The sequence below is a fragment of the Spermophilus citellus genome (assembly GCF_964194105.1).
Source record: "Spermophilus citellus genome assembly, chromosome: 18".
NCBI classification, from domain to species: Eukaryota; Metazoa; Chordata; class Mammalia; order Rodentia; family Sciuridae; genus Spermophilus; species Spermophilus citellus.
Window position 1 is genome coordinate 52,001,053 of NC_138200.1, and position 18,111 is coordinate 52,019,163.

The window sequence follows — 18,111 nt, forward strand, 5'->3', positions numbered from 1 at the left end:
GGGGCGGGACTTGGGAAAGGAAGTGAGTCCCGCTTCCGTCCATGATCTGACGATTTTGGTCTGCACCGGAAGTGCAAGCGTTGCCGATGTGGTACCCACCGTCTGGTTTGGTTCGCTCGCCCTTGTTTCCCTGCCTGGGTATTTGCGTCGCACCATGGCGGTAAGGAGGACGGGTAGGGCGGGGTCCACATGGGCAAATCTCTCCGGCGGCCTAGAGAATGAAAATAGAGGGACATCAAGGGATGCGGGACGGGCCAGAGGAGGGCGCTATCCAATGAGTAGACTATACTAGAGTGAGTGGGGTGTTGAAGGGAGACAGAGATGGCGGCGTAGGACCACACCAAAACTAGTACCAGAGGGGGTGTGTTATTTCGCCATTATTTTCACATCTGCAATCCAGTAGAAGCCCGAGAGAGGTACCATGTAACCCCACTCAAGAGTGCCCTCGAGGTGCTGTCAGCCCAAAGCTGGGCCTTGCTGGGGGAGCTGGAGAAGGCAAAAGCCTAGCGTTCGATTGTTCAGGACCAGCAGGAAGCAATTGAAGCTGGGGATGCTGTAAAGATGGTGTCAGCTCTAGACAGTATGGACTGGAGGAGGAGTGGACATCCCAGGGACCGTGGGGAACCTGGCTGAGATGCAGCTGGGACACTGTAGCTAACCAGGGTGGTGGAGGAAGTGAGGGGCTGAGAAGAGCTCTGACGGCATCTCATATTTCCTCTGCAGCCCAAGGGCAAAGTGGGCACCAGAGGGAAGAAGCAGATATTTGAAGAGAACAGAGAGACCCTAAAGTTCTATCTGAGGATCATACTGGGGGCCAACGTAAGTATCTGCCTTTCTTCTCAACGTAGCTCCGCAGTACTCAGCTCTGGTGAGGAGTGGTGGTGACAGCTAAGGCTCCAAAGAAGTACATTCAAAAAGAAATGAGAGGGGACTGGGGAGTGTAGCTCAGTGGTAGAATCTTTGTCTAGCCATGCATCTGGTTCTGCCCATAGCCTGACCTAGTTCTTAGGTACAGTTGTGGGAGGCCCATGGTTTAAAGCATCATTTGACCCCAGCCTGATCCTGTTTGTTTGTAGGCCATTTACTGCCTTGTGACCTTGGTTGTCTTCTACTCATCTGCCTCGTTTTGGGCCTGGGTAAGTATCTTCATCCTGGAAAGTGGATAAGTGCATAGGTCCAGTGGTTGGTTTTGATATCCTATTCTCGCTCTGCAGATGGCCCTTGGCTTTAGTTTGGCAGTATATGGGGCCAGCTACCACTCTATGAGCTCGATGGCTCGGGCAGCCTTCTCTGAAGATGGGGCCTTGATGGATGGTGGCATGGACCTCAACATGGAACAGGGCATGGCAGAGTGAGTGTCCCCCACCGCCAGCCCAGGTGAGCGGCCCCAGGGCTGGGGCACTGGGGCCCAGAGAACCTAAGGCTCACAGCTATCTGCAACTTGAAGAAAGTGGAAGGAAAACAAAATGGGGCCCATTTACTGTCTTTGGCAACCTCCCTTCTATCCACAGGCACCTTAAGGATGTGATCCTGCTGACAGCTATTGTGCAGGTTCTGAGCTGCTTCTCCCTCTATATCTGGTCCTTTTGGCTTCTGGTATGTGGGCTTGAGGATTTCCTTGAAAAAGGCATCTAACCTTCCCTATCCTTCATTTTTTGCACCCAACTTCAAGTTGTCTTTTCTCTTAGGCTCCAGGCCGGGCCCTTTATCTCTTATGGGTGAATGTGCTGGGACCCTGGTTCACAGCAGACAGTGGCACCCCAGCACCGGAGCACAACGAGAAACGGCAGCGCCGACAGGAGCGGCGGCAGATGAAGCGGCTATAGCCATTGAAATTGTGGCCATAGGCTCCTGGGCACTGGGTTGCATGGCCTCAGTGCCTGGAGCAATGAGAGCCTAGTCCAGGCCAAAAGCAGCCTGAGGTATAGAATTGTTGAATAAATGTCTTAGAATGTGGCTAATGGGTGTGTGTGTGAGTTAATAAGGGACAAAGCAGGAAGAACTAGTCGTATGGTATTTCCCTCTTGCTACAGGCTCAGCTTGGGGAGACATTGAAAGGAAAAAGGCTCTGGAATTAGCTCTGAAAACTTTATTTTGCGGCAAGTAGGGAGCTCACACATGAGCCCATGCGTGCACGCGCGTACACACACACACACACACACCTAATACTGCTTAAGGTACTGGTCAGTCCCTGGACACTGGGTTCTGGGACCAGAATTTTGCTTTGGGTTCTCCTTGCTCTGTAGTCTCTTATGCTGCAGGCTGGGATCCAGCTAGATTTCCTGAGGCAGCACCTTCACACTTCCAGGCCAGGAGTCTTGCTCAGACCCAGCGCCTGCACCAGGTCATCTCCAAGTCCACTCTTCAGTGTTCGTCTCACTGTAGGGACAGAGTAGGGTTGGAGGGGGATGATGGGGTTCGGGCAAGCAGTGGACTTATGGTGGGTACTCACAAGATTTACGGTTGCCACGGGAACGCTTCCTTTCTCGAGCTGTAGCTGCTCGGGGATTGCTCTTGGTCACTGATTGCACTAGCAAGTCCATGATTTCATCTGATGTGTCACTGGGTAAACTGGAGCCTGGGGATTCTTCAGAGGGTGCAGTGGAAGGTCCCACTGCTGGCGGCATGACTGGGGAGCTGCTCTGGACCATACCTGTGGGAGACCAGATAGGGAGGTCAGGTCAAGGTGGCCTTATTACCCATTCCCCACAGCAGCTATAGGTCTACCTCTGCTGCGGCGGCTATGTGTGGTGTCCTCCGGCCTGCTGGTCAACAGACTTTTCATACTGGCATGACTGTCAGCATCACCCTGTCCTGGTCCACTCCCCACAGCCATTGGGACAGGTGGATTGCTGGGGGTTTCCCCTGCCACACCTGAGAACTTCTCTGTCTGAGGATGGGAAAAGGATGAGCTGAGAGTAGGGGAAAGAAACCAAGGGGTGGCAGTCAAGACTCAGAAGGGTAACTACCTCAGTGATCATGCGTCCTCGGGTCTTGTTGCGCTCACGGTAAGTGGCTCGCTTCTGCTGCTGCTGCAGTACTCGTTCACGGCAAGTCCTATACTCCAGGGCAAATTCCCGCAGCGTGTGGCAGAATTGCATGATGCGCACTTCACGGGCTGCTTGTGCAGTGTAGCCCAGGTAGAGCAGGAAGGCATGAAACCTAGGCAGGTTGGAGTGGGGGAGGGATGGACAGTCCTGCTTGCCCTTTGAGAGATGGTGGTGGCAGTCTTGCTTCTTTGGGGCCCATACCCCTACCTGTTGTAAACACGGCGGTGCACTACCCTCAGTGTGGCAACACGGCGGGCACAGTGGGCCAAAAAGTGGGTGAGACGAGCACGCAGGGCTGGAGCCAGTTCATGTTTAGCCAAGCTCCTCAGGTTTTCCTCAGCTGCCCGGCTCCGGCGCTCCAGCTGTCCCAGGTTCTCAGTCAGTTGCTCAAAATCCACCTGGAAAAGCAAGTGGGTACATGAGCTGTTACCCCAAAGGTAACAGGTTGCCTGAGGCTGCCTCTGCCAGACTGGCCATTGTGGGCCTAGGGACACAACTAACATTTGTCTTCTGCTCTCCAAAAGTTCAATCTAATATATGAGACAAGTCCATTTGATGCAACAGAGACAGAAGGCTTCTTGGAGGAAGTGGCAGCTGAACTGAGACTCAAAAGACTGAGTAGGTGTGTCCTGGCCAAGAGAGGCAGAGTATAGTTCACACACCTGTAGCTGGAGCACACCCTAGCACAGCCCAAATAGGGAAAAGGGGGAGGAGCCAACCCAAGGAAGAAATGCTCGCTTGTGCCCCAGCCCATTTTAACTGAATCTTTTGCTGGTGCTAACCTTGGCACAGCGGGTCAGGGCAGGGATTTCTGAGTAGAGATCGGAGGAATCAGGTAGGGTCTGGAGCACCAGGGAGCAGAGATGGTACAGCAGCGACTGCCGGCGCACCGTGTCCTTCACTTCAGACACCTTCTCCAGGTAGCTCAGCTCAAAACCACTGCTCTGAAAGACTCCATTTGAGCCAGGGCCTGGCTGGCTCCAGAGCCCTGACCTCTAATCCTCTGTGCTCTCACTTACCTGGGAACCATTGAGGAAGTTGCCCACAGCCAGCAGGGTAGCCAGGATGCAGCGGAAGGTGGCATTCTGCACCAGCTGTTCCATTCCCATTTTCAGGTCAAATAGTGGCTCTGCAATTTCCTGGTGTAGGAGAACCAAGGGCTTTAGACTCATGGTCATCATGCTTACCTGTCCCCACTACCTGTCCCACCTTATGACTCAAATACCCGTTCCATGCTGTCATAGTCCAGCTTGAAGGCCCAAAGTTGTAGGCGGGCAGCCAGGCCCCCAATAGAGGCAAGAGTCATTAGGAAATTCTCAGCTGGGCCCAGGGGTATATCAGGGTTGGCCAGCTGGGCTTCTTCAATCTTCTGTCTCTCCTCCTCCGTGGGCATCATGGTCAGTAGCTTCTGAGGATGCAACCGACGCCCCACAGTGTTAGCTTGAGGCCTCATGCTCCTTTAGTCATCTCTCACTCCTCCTTCAGTCATTTCCCAGGGTCTGGCAAATGCCCTGCAGATATGTTAAGCCCATTCCTACCACCAGAGGGACTGGAAATGTCAGTAAGATGGCCAGATCTCCCATCTCCCTTTCACATCCATTGGGTATCCCCACCTCAATGCCATCCTTGCTGACAGCAAACTCATCAAAATTGAGCAAGGCAGCCTTAATGACATGTACAGGTGGCAAAGTGGTTAGGCCAATGTTGATAGCGTTGCTGCGCTTGGGGTCCAGCACTGTTGTCATTGTCCGGCGGCCCTCACCAGCTTTCTACAAGATGGGGGGAAGAGCAGTGAAAGATTGGGGAAAGGACTAGCTGGGGCAGCAAAGTTGAGAGCACTCCAAGGTATTCCTCTGAATGGCTTAATGATCCTACAAATGGGAACCCAGGACACATAAAACATTGGGATAAGCTGAGATTCTAGTTAGGGCTCTGTCCATACTTTATTAAGAGAGCCCAAGACAAGTCCTTTTCCTCTCTTTATCCTGGTTTCCCCATGTGGGAGATGAGGGACTATTTATTGAACTCTGATTTTCCCCATCTCTGGTGTATTTACCTTGGAGGGAAGTACATCCTTGGCTCGGGATTCAAACAAGTGTTCCAGCCGGGCTGTGTCCACTGTGACAGGCTCCAGGGAGGCCCACAGGGTGGTGCAGGGCCCAAAGCGGCTTCCAGACTTCCCATGATCCCCAGCCAGCTTTAGCTCCCGCCAGAAGAGTTTTACAGTCTTCCTCTTGGTGGGGAGGGCTGGGCCATCGGGTGCTGAGCGGGGAAGTGGTGGGCAGGAGGATGGAGGTGGGGGAGGAGGATGTGGGGGGCCTCCAGAGTGCAGGGGAAGTGGAGGGGGAGGAGGTGGGGAGCCTCCAGAGTGCAGGGGAAGTGGGGGAGGTGGGGGTGGAGCCCCTTTCCCGGCCTCCACAGATTCTACATTTAATATGTCCTGGTCTTCATCCTCCCCCAGATCTGAGAAGTCCAGGTCCCCAATGCAGAGCTTTGGTGTATGGGTTGGGAGCTCCTGGATGGGCTCAGCCTTGGGGCTTGGTGGCACCACTGGTTCCTTAGGCTCCAGCTCAAGGCTCCGCTGGGCCTGGAGCAGGACACGAGGGACAGGGCTCTGGGGTGTTCTGGGTGCAGGGGTTGGCTCTGAGGAGTCCCATAGTTCCCGGATGCCTAGAAAAAGAAGTGGCTATTGGCATCTTGCCCTCTATGCACAATAAGGGTGGGATTCTGGATTCTGCCCACCTGTCTACTCACCTGGGGGTCCATCAGCCTCATCTGGTGTGGCCCCAGCCAGTGTTTCTGCCCGGCCCTGGGCCAATGCAGCCTGCTTCTCTGTTTCTGCTGCTGCCACACCTTCCAGGAACCGGGCTCTGAGGGGAGATACTTGTCAGTGATGGTGTCTGACACAAGTGCATCCCAGGGTGATACACATGCCTTGCTGAGCTCCTGGACACTGCCCCCAATTGCAGGCACACACAGGCACAGGGAATAGTCCATGCGCTGAGCAGACCCCTGTCCCCTCAAGGCAAGCCCCTTTTCAACTCTCCACATCTGGGGAATTAGTAGTGCCAACCCAACATTCCTATGTCAAAGTACAGGGAAAAACTCTACTTAACATCTAACTTGCAACTTTCTTGTTCACTATCCTGACTTTATAAGGAACTTTTGAGCAGAAGGGAATGGCTATCCCTCCTTTGGCCTGTCTGGCAGCTTCTGAGCCCTATAGCCTGCCTGCCTGCAGAAAGGGTAGGCACTTAAGTTTATGCTATCCAATGTTTCCTTTCTGGCCCCTCCAGCCTCTGTTGGTCCCTGTCACTGCCCTTCCCACAGCGTTAGGTTGCTCCACTACCCACATACCACACGGCACCCTAGATGCCCTCCTTGCCCTGTTCCTGAGCTGGGTATCCCTATCCCCATTTCTGGTCTAAGCTGTTAAAGTTTCACTATTGAAGCACGGGACTACTCTGACCCCAGTGAACTGCTTTCCCACTGCTTGCTCTTTGGGTTACTATGGAGGCATTAATCTGGTGGCAGGAGCAGGGTCTGAGAATCCCCCAGTTCTGGCTGCTAGGGGGCATGTGGAACCCCTGCTGGGGAAGCAATGCTGAAGCCCTGAGCACATGGCAGGCCTGGCAGGTTGGCCTCTGTACTTACTCCAGCCTGGCCTGCCCAGTAGGGGACTGGGGGACGGGTGGGCTCTCAGGGGCCCTGGGTAGGGGGATGAGAGGAAGAAATGGTAATTGTGGTGCTGGTTCCACCTCAAGGCCCATTTGCTGGCACTTACACAGAGGTTAGGCAGTGATATTGGGAGGAAGAGGAAGGAGTAGAGGAGGTAGGACATGAGGACACTGGAAGGGGAGGGGAAAGACTGACATGAAGCAGGACAGGGTGCAGGAGAGTCAAAGAGCCGAACAAGACTGACAGAGAAACAGAAAGAAAGGGAGTAGGGAGACAAAACAAGAGGCAAAAACAGGTGGAATGTCGGAAGGAGATAAAGAGAAGCCACAGGAGGAGGTCCAGACAGAGCCGAACCCCATACCCAGCAGTCACTTACCAAACGGGAGCAGTTTGGTGAAGTCTGGAAAGAAAGAGAGAAAGCACGCGTTTGGGCAGAGGAGGCTGAGGGCCCGTGGAGGGGCACAAAGTGGAGGGACAGTTGGAGATAGGGCTCTGGGAGCCACCTCTATCTTCCTACTTACTTGTAGATGCTCCTCTCACAGGAGTTGCCCGCTGAGGGCGCCACGGAAATGGCAGGAAAAAGGTTCACCAAGGTACCAAGCCCAGAGGCAAGGCCCACAGGGCTGGAGGCAGGGCTTATCAGCTGGGCAGGACTGGTGGAAGAGGCGGAGCCTATCGGCGAGGCGGAGCCTGTGGGACTTCAGGTCGGGCCTGTCAGCAGATTGGGTCACGCCTGGCAGACTCACCCCTCCCCAGCTACCAAGGCGCGTACTTACCCAGATTCCGGGGCGCGCACAGGACAGCCTCCCCCTTCCAGAGATCGGCGGCTCCTCTTGCCCTCCTCTGAAGAGGGCTTTCGCCGCTCCCGCCGACCACCTGCAGCTGCAGTGGCTGCTGCTTCCTCCAAGTCTCCATCTTCCAATCGTAGGGCGCTCTAGCAGAGGTAGGCCAGGGCGTGAGCCTGTGGTTGAAGCCCCGTAGGCATGCTGGGGAACTGCACCTCTCCCTCCCATTTTCCTACTCTGGGCTCACCTCATAGAGCATAAGCTGAGTGCGCAGGTCGACATCAGTGCCTGCAGTGCCCAAGTGGCGCTGTACCAATGCCTCCATGCCCTGCTGCTCCAGTGCATCTGTCATGTCGTAGAAGGAGTCCTGATCTGGGAGCGCAGCCAGTGTCTGGAGAATAGGGATAGAAAGCCAAGGCAGAGGCTGGTGGGGACTACAGGTCAGCAGCCCCAGAGCCCCATAGTTAGCACCTAATCCCCACCCACACCTTATTGATGAGGGTGACAGTATACACCAACAGCTCAGGATCGGCACCATTCTTCTCTTCCAGGATAGTCACCAGATTAGCCCAGGGAAGAGCACCTGCCACACAGAAAGGGGAGTAGTCATGGGGGGCAGGGAGCAGGCAGGAGAGAGGGCTCAGAGTAGAGGCAGAGGAAGGGACAGACTCTGACCGGTGGAGCTGGCCACAGAGTTGACTGCCTGGATGAAAAGTGGTGCGTTGTTTTCAGAGTATTCCACAAACACCAGCAGCAGCTTCAGGGCCGTCTTCACCACCAAGCGAGACTATGGGAAGATGTCACTACAAGTGAGTGGGGTTTGGGACAGACCTCCGCTAGCTCCTGTAGGAAGGGGGAAGGGCCCCGGGGGTTAGACCTAGAAAGAATAGTCTAGGCTGAAAGACCTGGCTCCAGGGCTAGGCCCAGAAAAGCCTTCTAGGCTTAGAGGAGCCCTAGACTTGCTCCATTTTAGTCCACTTTGCAGAAGAGGAAATTGAGGCTCAGATAAGCAATGGAAGAAGGGTTCATGACTGGGTAAAGGGTCACTTACCAGGCTGGCACACAATGTATACAGCCATTGCACTGTCTCACTGTGGGCTACCACCCCCAGCATCCCGTCCACAAAAAGCATCAGCTGGCCCAGTGCTGCAGACACAGGGATGGAAGAGGTCAGCAGAGGTGGGGGTCGTGGGGGCAGAAGTCATGGGGAAGGAGTGGGGCTGACCTCGAAGGATGTAGCTCTGGTAGTTGTGGTCAGCAGCAGCACCCACACGAATCAGGCAACTCAGTCCCTCTGAGTGCACAAATTCAGGCACCAGGTCCTTGTCTTCCTAGTGGCACCACAGGGGATTTTAGGGAGGTTTGGGCTGGCCACCCACCCCCCAGCCCACCTCTGAGCCTCACCTGGAAGATCTGCTTCAGTGAGAAGAGGGAACGGCGGAGCTCAGGGCCACTGGACCCATACAGTTTTTCTGCAAGGGGTAGGTAGGCATGAAACCCTTAAGGTGACAGTCCTCCTCCTCTAGAACACAACCACAACCTCCCACCAAAGAAGATTCTAGTATTCTCTAGTCCCTGACTCTGGGTACCTCCCACTACTGCCACCACCACAGTCTAGTTGTGGCATTAGTCCTGGCCCTGGGAGGAGAGGTCAGGGGAGGGCAAGAGGGGGCACATTCAGTCTCCAATCTACTCTGTCCAGTCTTGCACAGGCCTGAAAGAAACTGGACCAACTGGGCTATGAGGGTGGGGATATTGGGAGACTGCTGGACACACTCACCCAAGATAGCGTTGACTCTCACTGAGAGCTGGGTTCGCAGAATCAAAGTGGGCTTCCGCCCTTTGCTGGAATCAAGCAGCCTAGTCAGCAGCTCCCAGCCCATTTCTCAGGGTCCCACCCCCTGAACTAATACAGCAAAAGTTTTCCACATGCCAATCGCTGGCCCAGTTCTTTCCTTCCCAACCACTACTCCAAGGGCCCAAGGCTTGGCCAGACAGGAGGGTTTGTGTAAACACAGGTATTTTAGGTATGTGGGAGAGCTCCTGCATTCATCTTAGGCAGCAAGTAACACTGGCCAAGCTTTGGGATTCCCCTGGCATAGTTCCCTGGGGTGGCAGGAGGTGACCTCTGGCCCGGGCTATAGATCAAGTGTCTCAGCTGCTGACACCTGAGCCAGCCCCTGGTGGGGACAAGGGTGGGGGCTTGGACCAGACCCATGCTAGCTCCTGTGGAGGATGGGGAAGGGCTCCTTGCTTCCCTGGCTCTATCAGTTCTAACCTGATCTCTTCATAGAAGCCCTCCAGCATCTCTCGCTGCTCTTCCAGGGACAGTTCGGAGTCTAGGTAGTACCCAGAGGGAGACACTTGCAGGGCACAATCCTCCAGCTGGGGATAGAAGAATAGCTGTTAAGGCTGGTGCTATAGTGTAGATGTTGAATGTCCCCTGAAGTCCATGTGTTAAGGGTTTAGTCCTCAGGGTGGGGCTATTAAGAAGTGATGAGTTGCTCACCTTTGTAAGGCTCTTAAGATGCCTTCAGAGGGATTATGAGACCCCAGCCAATCCAGTATTTCTCTTTACTTTCTGGTCCATGAGATGTAAGCAATTTGCTTTGCTAAGTACTCTTGCCATAATGTGCCACCCTCCCATGGGGGCCATCTACTTTGGATTCAAACCTTCAGAATCATAGGCCAAAAATAGCTTTTTATCTTTTTATAAGTTAATTGCCATGGTATTTCATTATAGTAACACAAAATTGACTAATGCAGCTGGGGAAGAGGTGGCAAAGGTATGTATAAAGACCCTATGCCTGATGACCTGCCAGCACAGTAGCACATGCCTATAATCCTAGAGACTTGAAAAGCTGAGGCAGGATGATCACAGGTTGGAAGTCAACCTTAGCAACTTAGCAACAACCTGTCTCAAAATGAAAATAAAAAGGGCTGGGGAGGGGCTGGGAATGTGGCTCAGGCGGTAGCGCGCTCGTCTGGCATGTGTGCGGCCCGGGTTCGATCCTCAGCACCACATACAAACAAAGATGTTGTGTCCGCCAAGAACTAAAAAATAAATATTAAAAAAATTATCTCTCTCTCTCTCTCCTCTCTCACTCTCTCTTTAAAAAAAAAAAAAGGGGCTGGGGATATAGCTTAATGGTAAAGTGCCCCTGGGTTCAATCCCCAGCACCAAACAAACGAACAAAACCTCCTATAACCTTTCACTTTCCACTTGAGGTGTGGTAGAGAGGCACACAAGCATCTCCACTGTAGCTGTACATTCCTTCAACAACTGTTTCTCAAGCACTTTCTAGGTACTGAGCCCTTCTGTCTCAGGTGCCAGGCTTTCTTGCCCTTTGCATGTGCCATCTCCTCTCCTGGTTAGTACCTATTTTTTGGGGGTGGGGGAGGTACCAGGGATTCAACTCAGGGGCACTTGGCCACTGAGCCACATCTCCAGACCTGTTTTGTATGTTATTTAGAGACACGGTCTCACTGAGTTGCTCAGCGCCTCGCCATTGCTAAGGTTGGCTTTGGACTCAGGATCCAAAGATAACGCTTTTGGAAAGCCTTCCTGAATTGTCCAGCCAATGTTAGGCAATCCACCCAACTCCATATATACACTCCTTGCTGAGGCATCCCACATAATCTTAACATATCCTTGACATGACACTAGTTTTCCTCCCCACTGACTAGGTTCAGGCACTTTGCCTGTGTTGCTCCCTGCTGTACCTGCAGAGTTTAGCACAGAACTTGGCACATAGTAAGTGCTCACTGAATACTTGTTGAATTAATGAACACAAATGAACAAGGGGCATGGGGAGAAGATGGGAGGAAGTTCTTGCCTTCAAGGAAGCTCACAAGCATGTGGGGTGATAAGCTGTAGCTACAAAGCATTGAAGCCCAGGGAGAAAGTGTTAAGCATGCAGTGAGGTGCAAACCCAGCTGGCAGAGCTGGGAACATCTCTGCAAGTAAGATACAGGAACAGGGGATGATACATAGACTCTCCAGACCCTTTAGGCCTTAGTTGCTTTGTTTTTCTCCCAAGGGGGCTACAGTTATAATGGTCCTAGTTAGACCTCAGATTTTAGGGTTTGACTCAGTCAGTCTACATAGGGCCCTGAAACAGGCATTTGTAACAAGAAAACATGTGCTCCATCCATGTATCCACTTTCCATGTTTCTCTCCCCTAAGCCTGGCTTCCCTCCACTGCCACCAGGCATGGCACTTAGCCCCTTCAGAAACACCTTATAGAGGCCAGAATAAGGAGACTCCAGACACTATGAGAGCAGCATTGTGCCTTGTTGTGGACACCTCCCCCACAGTACAATGCTGGCATGTAAGACTATGCAAAGTCCCCTTTATTGAGTGACTCTGGCCCTTGAGGTGCTATGGCCCAGGAAGAGCCTGCTTCTGGAAAGCCAGGAGGTCTTATGGTCTCCATTTCACTGAACAAGTCAAATCCAACATTTGTCCTGCTGTTTGGCCTGCCCTGCCCTGCCCTGCTCTGGACCCCACCCAAGGACTTCCAGCTGCCCTTGGTCCCTTGGGGGAAAGGGAATCCAGCTCTAGCTTCTGTCTTTGCTTTGCACCCCTACTCCTGCCTCAGAATATGATCTGGCTCCTTCCTGGCAGTTTAACCCCTACAGGGCCCTTGGGTGACACTCTCCCCCCTTGCTTGGGACATGGGACATAGGACAAACATTCCAGCCTGTTCTCTGACCCACTTCCTGCCTGGCTGCCTGCCCTTCCCAGGGCGCCTTGGGCGGGCCTGGCCTCTGTCCCTTCCCTGGGAGCAGAGTCATCCTCTCCAGGTCCTACTGAGAATAGGACTAAGGCTACAGTATCTCACCCAGGGCCAGCTCAGTTAAGGCCACCTTCACATTCCTCATGATCCCTCTTCCCACACAGCGACTCAGCAGCTTACCCCAAACTCCAGCCCAGCCCAGCCCCATCTCCTTGCACCTTGGCCTGGAGTATTCTGGGATCTTAGAGAAACATACATACCCCAGAGCCACAAACCCTGCTCCTAGTCATTCCAAATCACACACATTCATGAACCTGGCTGTTTTAGGTTCAGAAGACACAGCAGGAACCAGACAGTGCCTCTCTCTCAGCCTTCCCATCCTTCCAACCCAGCAGGGAAGATAGTCAGGCCTGACTCAGAAAAAGCTCACAATAAATGTCAAATCACAACTTCCATGAGTGCTAAGAAAGGGGAGGAGCAGATGTGGTAACACTAGAGGTTGATCATATTAGCCATGGTAACCACTCACACACTCAGGTATATATGGTCAGGCATGTCTGTGCACAGGCTAAAGTAGCACATCCCCAGAGGTTAAGCCCACAATGCTGTCTTCTCCTTCTGCACTAACTCTTGTGTGTTCCCATCCCAAGTGAGCAAGGAATGTCCCTTTCCTCCAGAATACCTGTTGGGGCTAAGTGGTCCATCTCCTCTAGCTTCCTCAGGCAAGTTTAACCCTTTCCTCTATGATAAGAAACTAGGCCTCTTCAGCCACTTCACCTGTCCAGTCCTGCCAGGGTTCCATTCCTGGGAGGAGGTCCAGGAGTAATACCTAGCCTAATGCATCCAAGACAGTTTCCAAAAACCCCAGCTATCTGTCCTGGTGGAGGTGGGGGATGGCAGGCTAGAGTCAGGCAGGCAGCAAAAAGGGGAGACTTCCTGCCACCAGAGTGGTGCTTATCCTTCACACCCCTGGCTCCTTCCTGGGGTCACCATTCTGAAAGCCAAGCCTCTGGACCTTGTTTCTCACACCCTGGGGCTAGGCCAGGCTTGAGCAAGTCCAAACCCAGTCCCTGCTGACAATGATTAGGGTCAGCATACTCTATGGGCCCATATTCTCAGCTCCATTCTGGATCTTGTCTTCCTCACTTCTCTGGTATCTGTCTTTTGATGGAGTCCCTCCCCCATTCCAGGCTTAGCCCCTCACTTCAGCCTTCAGCCCACTTTTCTATTTACTCTCCAGCCTCAGGCTTTTTTGGCAGCCCAAACCCATTGACTACATGTTTGTTTTTTTTATTAATTTTAATTTTTTTATTTTTTGCAATGCTGGGTATCAAACCCAGGGACTTGCATGCACTAGACAAGTACCCTACCACTTAGCTATACTCCAAGTCTCCTTACACATGGTTTTATATACAGGATAAAGCTTAGGGGAAGATGGTGTCTATCCTCCCCCCATTTTTGATACTGGGGATTGAACCCAGGGATTTACCACTGAGCTACATTTTGGGGTTTTGGTGGGGTTTTTTTGGTTTTAAATTTTGGGATTGGGTCTCACCAAGTTGCCGAGGCTGGCCTTGAACTTGTCTTGCTCGGTCTCCTGAGTTGCTGGGATTACAGACATCACCAAACAGAACTAGCTTTAGCTCCCCAATACTTTTTATAAAAGTGTAATCAGGTGAGAATGAATATGCAGGAATAGAGTGAAAGGAAGATGGAGGAGAGGGCAGAATTACATGCTGAAGAATTTTTGTTTTAGGAAATAATTGGCCTATTACTTATTTTGACTCCTTTTCTATAAACACAGGACCCTGTGCTCTGAAGACCCTCCTTTCCTTTTATCTTGTGTCTCTAGTTAGACTGAGACTTCCTGGATGACATGGATGAGATGACATGGATGTGCTTTGGGGAGGGAAATCCACATTTGTTTTGCCTCCACTGTGTGGATGCCTAGTTCATTTGATTATCCTGATAATCTTTTTACAAGAGAGGAAACCAAGGCTCAGAAAGAAAATGAATTGCTCTAGGTAGCACAACCTTGAATGGAACCAAAGCTAATTGACTCAGATCTTGGGTGGATGGGACTTAAAAGTGCTCCAGGGAACTCTGAAAGGAAAGTGGAGTGTGGGCTGGGGCCTGCAGGATTGCCAAGGGCTGGATACTGCCCCCTCAGCTTCCTGGATTCTGTAAATATCCCAAACTGGTCCTCCCAGTTCTAACAAGGAAACACAAATGAACACACACACACATACACACACACACACACACACACACACACACTATATGTTGCTAGTCACTGAGGTCACAAAATCTACTTCTGAAAGGATCTAGGTTCTATAATTCAGCTTCTCTAGCCCAGAAAGACCAGGAGATGGAACATGTCACAGGAAAGCCTGGCAGGTCACCACTCATGCTCACATCCCAATTTTCTTTAATCTTCAAAGTGACTCTCATATTAGGGGATGAAAGAGCTCAGTTCATCACCAGAGCACTCTACAGTCCCCTTAAGAATTCTCAGGGACCCCTTCAGTTAGTCCCTAACCTAGAAGGTCAGTTTCATACCTGAGCCCCCTTGCCATAATGGCTCCTGAGAGGTAAACAGGGCTGGAGTGGGTTGGAATAGGGTCAGGACATATTTTGGCACCAAGCCACCCCCGTCCTACTCTAATCTTCAGTCATATCTGTCTGGGGGAACAAAATTATTGGTAATGACCAGCTATCCTTGCTGCCAGGAAGAGGAGACTCCTCTAGCCCTTGCAACAAGGTCAGAGAAACACCTCAGGTCCTCTGCCCAATGCCCAGGAAGAAGGTAGTGGTATCCAAGATGTGACAAAGCCTTTGAGGCTCAGAGGAGGCTCCTAAGGCCCTTTCTAGAAGAGAAGACAAAACTGAGTAGCTCTGGATTAAGAGATAAGACACCAAAGAGCCAATTCTCCCTGGGGTGGGGGCAAGTCCTTGGGCTGGGACAGCCTTTTACATATATGGGAGAAAGGCACTCCTGAGGGCCCCTGGCCTGGGAACTTTTAGCCTGGCCCAAGGCACTGTCAGGCTCCCCCCACCACCAGGGCCAGGAGATGAGTCAGAGGCTGAGGTCAGGAGCTTCCTCCTAGACTTGGAGGAAATGAGCAAGGCTTTCTCAGACCTGCAAGCTCTGAAATGGTTTAAAAAGGGAGTCCCCAGGGAACTCTAGGTTCAGTAGGTTGTTGGGGCAGAGTCCCTGGGAGAGTGGGCCCTCTTCTATACACAACCAGGGAGGGCGCAGGGTGTGCAGGGATGATAGACCAGTGCTCCAGAGTGGGAGGGCAGAGGTCATACTTGGCTGTGTCCTGTCCTCTGCTTGACAACTGTACACAGGAAACAGCAGTGGGTAAGCAACCTCTCCCTCTTATTTCTGCCCTATAGCCTGGGACAGTGATGCCTGGGTTTTGGGCCATCTCTCCCTTTTGGAAGGCTAGCGAGGTAGGCCTGAGTTATGTCTGGGCTTCTGGTGCACCAGCTTAAAGGACTAGGGGAAGAACCAGTTGTTGACATTTCCTGTGAGGAGGAGCCTTGCTCCCCCCTTCCTCAGCTCTCTGATGTTCCTGCCCCATCTTATTCACAGTCCCTCTTCCTCCAGCCTTCTATTCTGGGTCTGTGGTCACAGTTTATATTTGGGACAAGCACATCACAGTGCATCTGACCATTCCTGGAAAAGCTGCCAGCTCCAGGGAGTCCTGGTTCCAGACACTGTGGTAACTTAGCTTGAAGGTTCCCAAAGGCTCTTAGTGGGGGACAGGACAGTCTTCAGTACTCCAGGTGGAGATCCTGAAAGGGGACAGACCAGGAAGCAGAGTTGCATGTGAGGGACTTAACATTCTTCCATACAACTCATGTCCTTAGCTAAGGAAAAGAGAAAAGGTCAGGGCACCTGGTAGGTTGGGAACTTGGTCTTATTTTTTCCTTTTTCTGTGGTGATAGAGATCAAACCCAGATTCCTATTGTATGCTAAACACACGCAGGAGATCAGGTATCTAAATGAAGGGGGAGAAGGGATGGTTCTGAACCTCTTTCCTGCAGCTGACCTCCCAGGCCTAACCCTGGTTGTGAAGAGGAGTGTTAGAGCTAGGTCCTGCTCCAGAATGGGAGAATGGTAAGAATACTATACTCTAGTAGTCCAGCCTTGTTTCTGAAGTAGTTCCAGGATGAAGAACCACCTCATTTCTGTACCCCTTTCTCCCTATCCCACCTACTGAATGGCAGGTGGGCTCTGGCTGGACATACTTCTAGGCCCACTTCAGTCTGCTCCTGTGACTAGGGCAGGACAAGATGGGGATGCATGAAAACTCCGGAGGTGGGCAGTATGCTGCATCCTTCCAGCTGTGGCCTTGAAGCCGGGCTCTGCAGGGACACGCGCCACTCCCCAGACGATAGTCTCCCCACCCCTCCCCGGCCTCTGGGAGGCGGGGCTGGCCGAGGCTCCAGGAATGCAGGCCTGGGGGCCTGGCGCCCAGGGCACATTCCAGGGAAGACCCCGGGCCCAGGGGGCATGTTTGCGCAACTCGGTGTTCTGCTGAGGCACCCCACCAACTCCCAAGGCTTTTCCTAACTACTCAGAACCGATCCACTGGCGGGGAACCCCAGGGATGAAAGGGCGCCTCCCGGAGTCTTGGCCCGGAAACAGCGCGCCGGAAGGGCTGCCTGAGGGGGTCTGTGGGCTGCGAGCCCGAGTGGCGGGGAGGTCTGGCCTGCCATCTGGAAAAGGGCCTCTCCAGTACTGTGCAAAGTCGGCCTTGGGGCCCGTACAAAATAGGGCAGGACGGAGGTTTAAAATTAGCCGGGCCCGCCCCCTCCGTTCCAGGCGCGGGCCACAAGCGGCGGGTATACGCGGGGGTGGGGGGACGGTGACTCAAAGGGCTTTTCCACCCTGTGCAGCCTCCCGCGCTCCGCGTAACCCGGGCCTGGTCGCTTCTCGTGGACTCCTCTCACCCAGCAGTCTCTTCTTGGCCCGTACACCCAGCCTCCAGATACCACTTCACCTCTAGTGGCCCGCCCTGGATCCGTCCCTCCTCCTGATACACCGCACCCCTCTCACCTGAAGCAGGTGGAAGCTGGTCCCTCCCTAGCTCCGCCTCCTGGGTCTGTTACAGCCCGAACAATTTCTGACACTCAGCCCAGGACAGCCACCCTGGCAGACCCGCAGCAAAAGGACACCGAGCACCTCTTTAGGTGGGCCTCACTTGGAGGGGAAGCCAAGACAATGCAGACCACAAGCTGATAGTCCCCGCAGGCGTGGACCCTGGGATCCCAGTTCAAGTTTTTTTCCTGAGCACAAGCTCCAGCCTCTTCTTGAGAGGCACCTCCCATCGGGTTTCAGGGCGCGGACTCTGAACTCCCTATCGCCCCAACTTTTCTCCGCGCCCCTCTCACCTTGAGTGGCGCCCCTAGGAGCCGGTGCAGCGCAGGTATTTGAGCACCCAGGGGCAGGGCCCCGTCCAGGCTGCAGGTAGGGGCCCGTCGTGGCTCCGGGAAGTTGGCACATGCAAAGGGGTCGGTGTCTTCCAGGTACTGCACCCTCACAGTCACCACTGATACTGGCTCCCCGTCCCCGCGGTCTTCCCCGCCTGCCATGGTTCTACCACCGGCTCACACCGCGCGCGCCTCGGTGTTTTTGACCCGCAGCAGCTTCCACTCGTCTAGCCCTGCTGCTTGGGCTGGGCCGGACCGGACGCTGTCGGGGGCGGAGCCAGACGGAGGCGGGGCCGAGGAGGGGGTGGGATCAAGACTGGGCCCCAAATGCGCGCAGGGGGTAACCACTGCCAGGGGCGGGGCTTGCACCAACCACTCAGAAAACCCGATAGTGATCCCGTTAGTTCCCTGACTCTG

At 53.3% G+C, this 18,111-nt stretch overlaps 2 protein-coding genes across 5 annotated transcripts; one reads left to right on the forward strand and one right to left on the reverse strand.

Annotated features, from left to right (window-relative positions):
* Positions 1-35: 35 nt before the first annotated feature.
* TMEM208 (transmembrane protein 208) lies at positions 36-1,956 on the forward strand. Of its 2 annotated transcripts, none has more exons than XR_014019631.1 (6): positions 36-160; positions 724-819; positions 1,077-1,136; positions 1,215-1,377; positions 1,512-1,596; positions 1,689-1,739. XR_014019631.1 is itself a non-coding variant. In XM_081274034.1 (6 exons), exons 1-6 carry the CDS (start codon positions 155-157, stop codon positions 1,824-1,826), a joined length of 522 nt encoding a protein of 173 aa, XP_081130160.1. In that variant the 5' UTR covers positions 36-154; the 3' UTR covers positions 1,827-1,956. The 2 variants fall into 2 exon arrangements, 1 of the variants encoding a protein (XP_081130160.1); XM_081274034.1 differs by having other exon boundaries at positions 1,215-1,351; positions 1,689-1,956.
* Positions 1,957-2,074: 118 nt separating this feature from the next.
* Positions 2,075-17,954, reverse strand: FHOD1 (formin homology 2 domain containing 1). 3 transcript variants are annotated; one of them, XM_081274031.1, is made up of 24 exons: positions 17,656-17,953; positions 9,792-9,898; positions 9,294-9,358; positions 8,918-8,985; positions 8,739-8,844; positions 8,565-8,659; positions 8,189-8,300; positions 8,002-8,096; positions 7,761-7,904; positions 7,505-7,662; positions 7,250-7,426; positions 7,105-7,128; positions 6,705-6,758; positions 5,805-5,920; positions 5,107-5,720; positions 4,664-4,819; positions 4,276-4,458; positions 4,070-4,189; positions 3,833-3,994; positions 3,258-3,448; positions 2,970-3,162; positions 2,728-2,890; positions 2,453-2,653; positions 2,075-2,379 (listed from the first exon to the last, which is right to left on the reverse strand). In XM_081274031.1, exons 1-24 carry the CDS (start codon positions 17,854-17,856, stop codon positions 2,297-2,299), a joined length of 3,588 nt encoding a protein of 1,195 aa, XP_081130157.1. In that variant the 5' UTR covers positions 17,857-17,953; the 3' UTR covers positions 2,075-2,296. The 3 variants fall into 3 exon arrangements, with proteins under 3 accessions (XP_081130157.1, XP_081130159.1, XP_081130158.1); XM_081274033.1 differs by lacking the exon at positions 9,294-9,358 and having other exon boundaries at positions 17,656-17,795; XM_081274032.1 differs by lacking the exons at positions 6,705-6,758; positions 7,105-7,128 and having other exon boundaries at positions 17,656-17,954.
* Between the last annotated feature and the right edge of the window lie 157 nt (positions 17,955-18,111).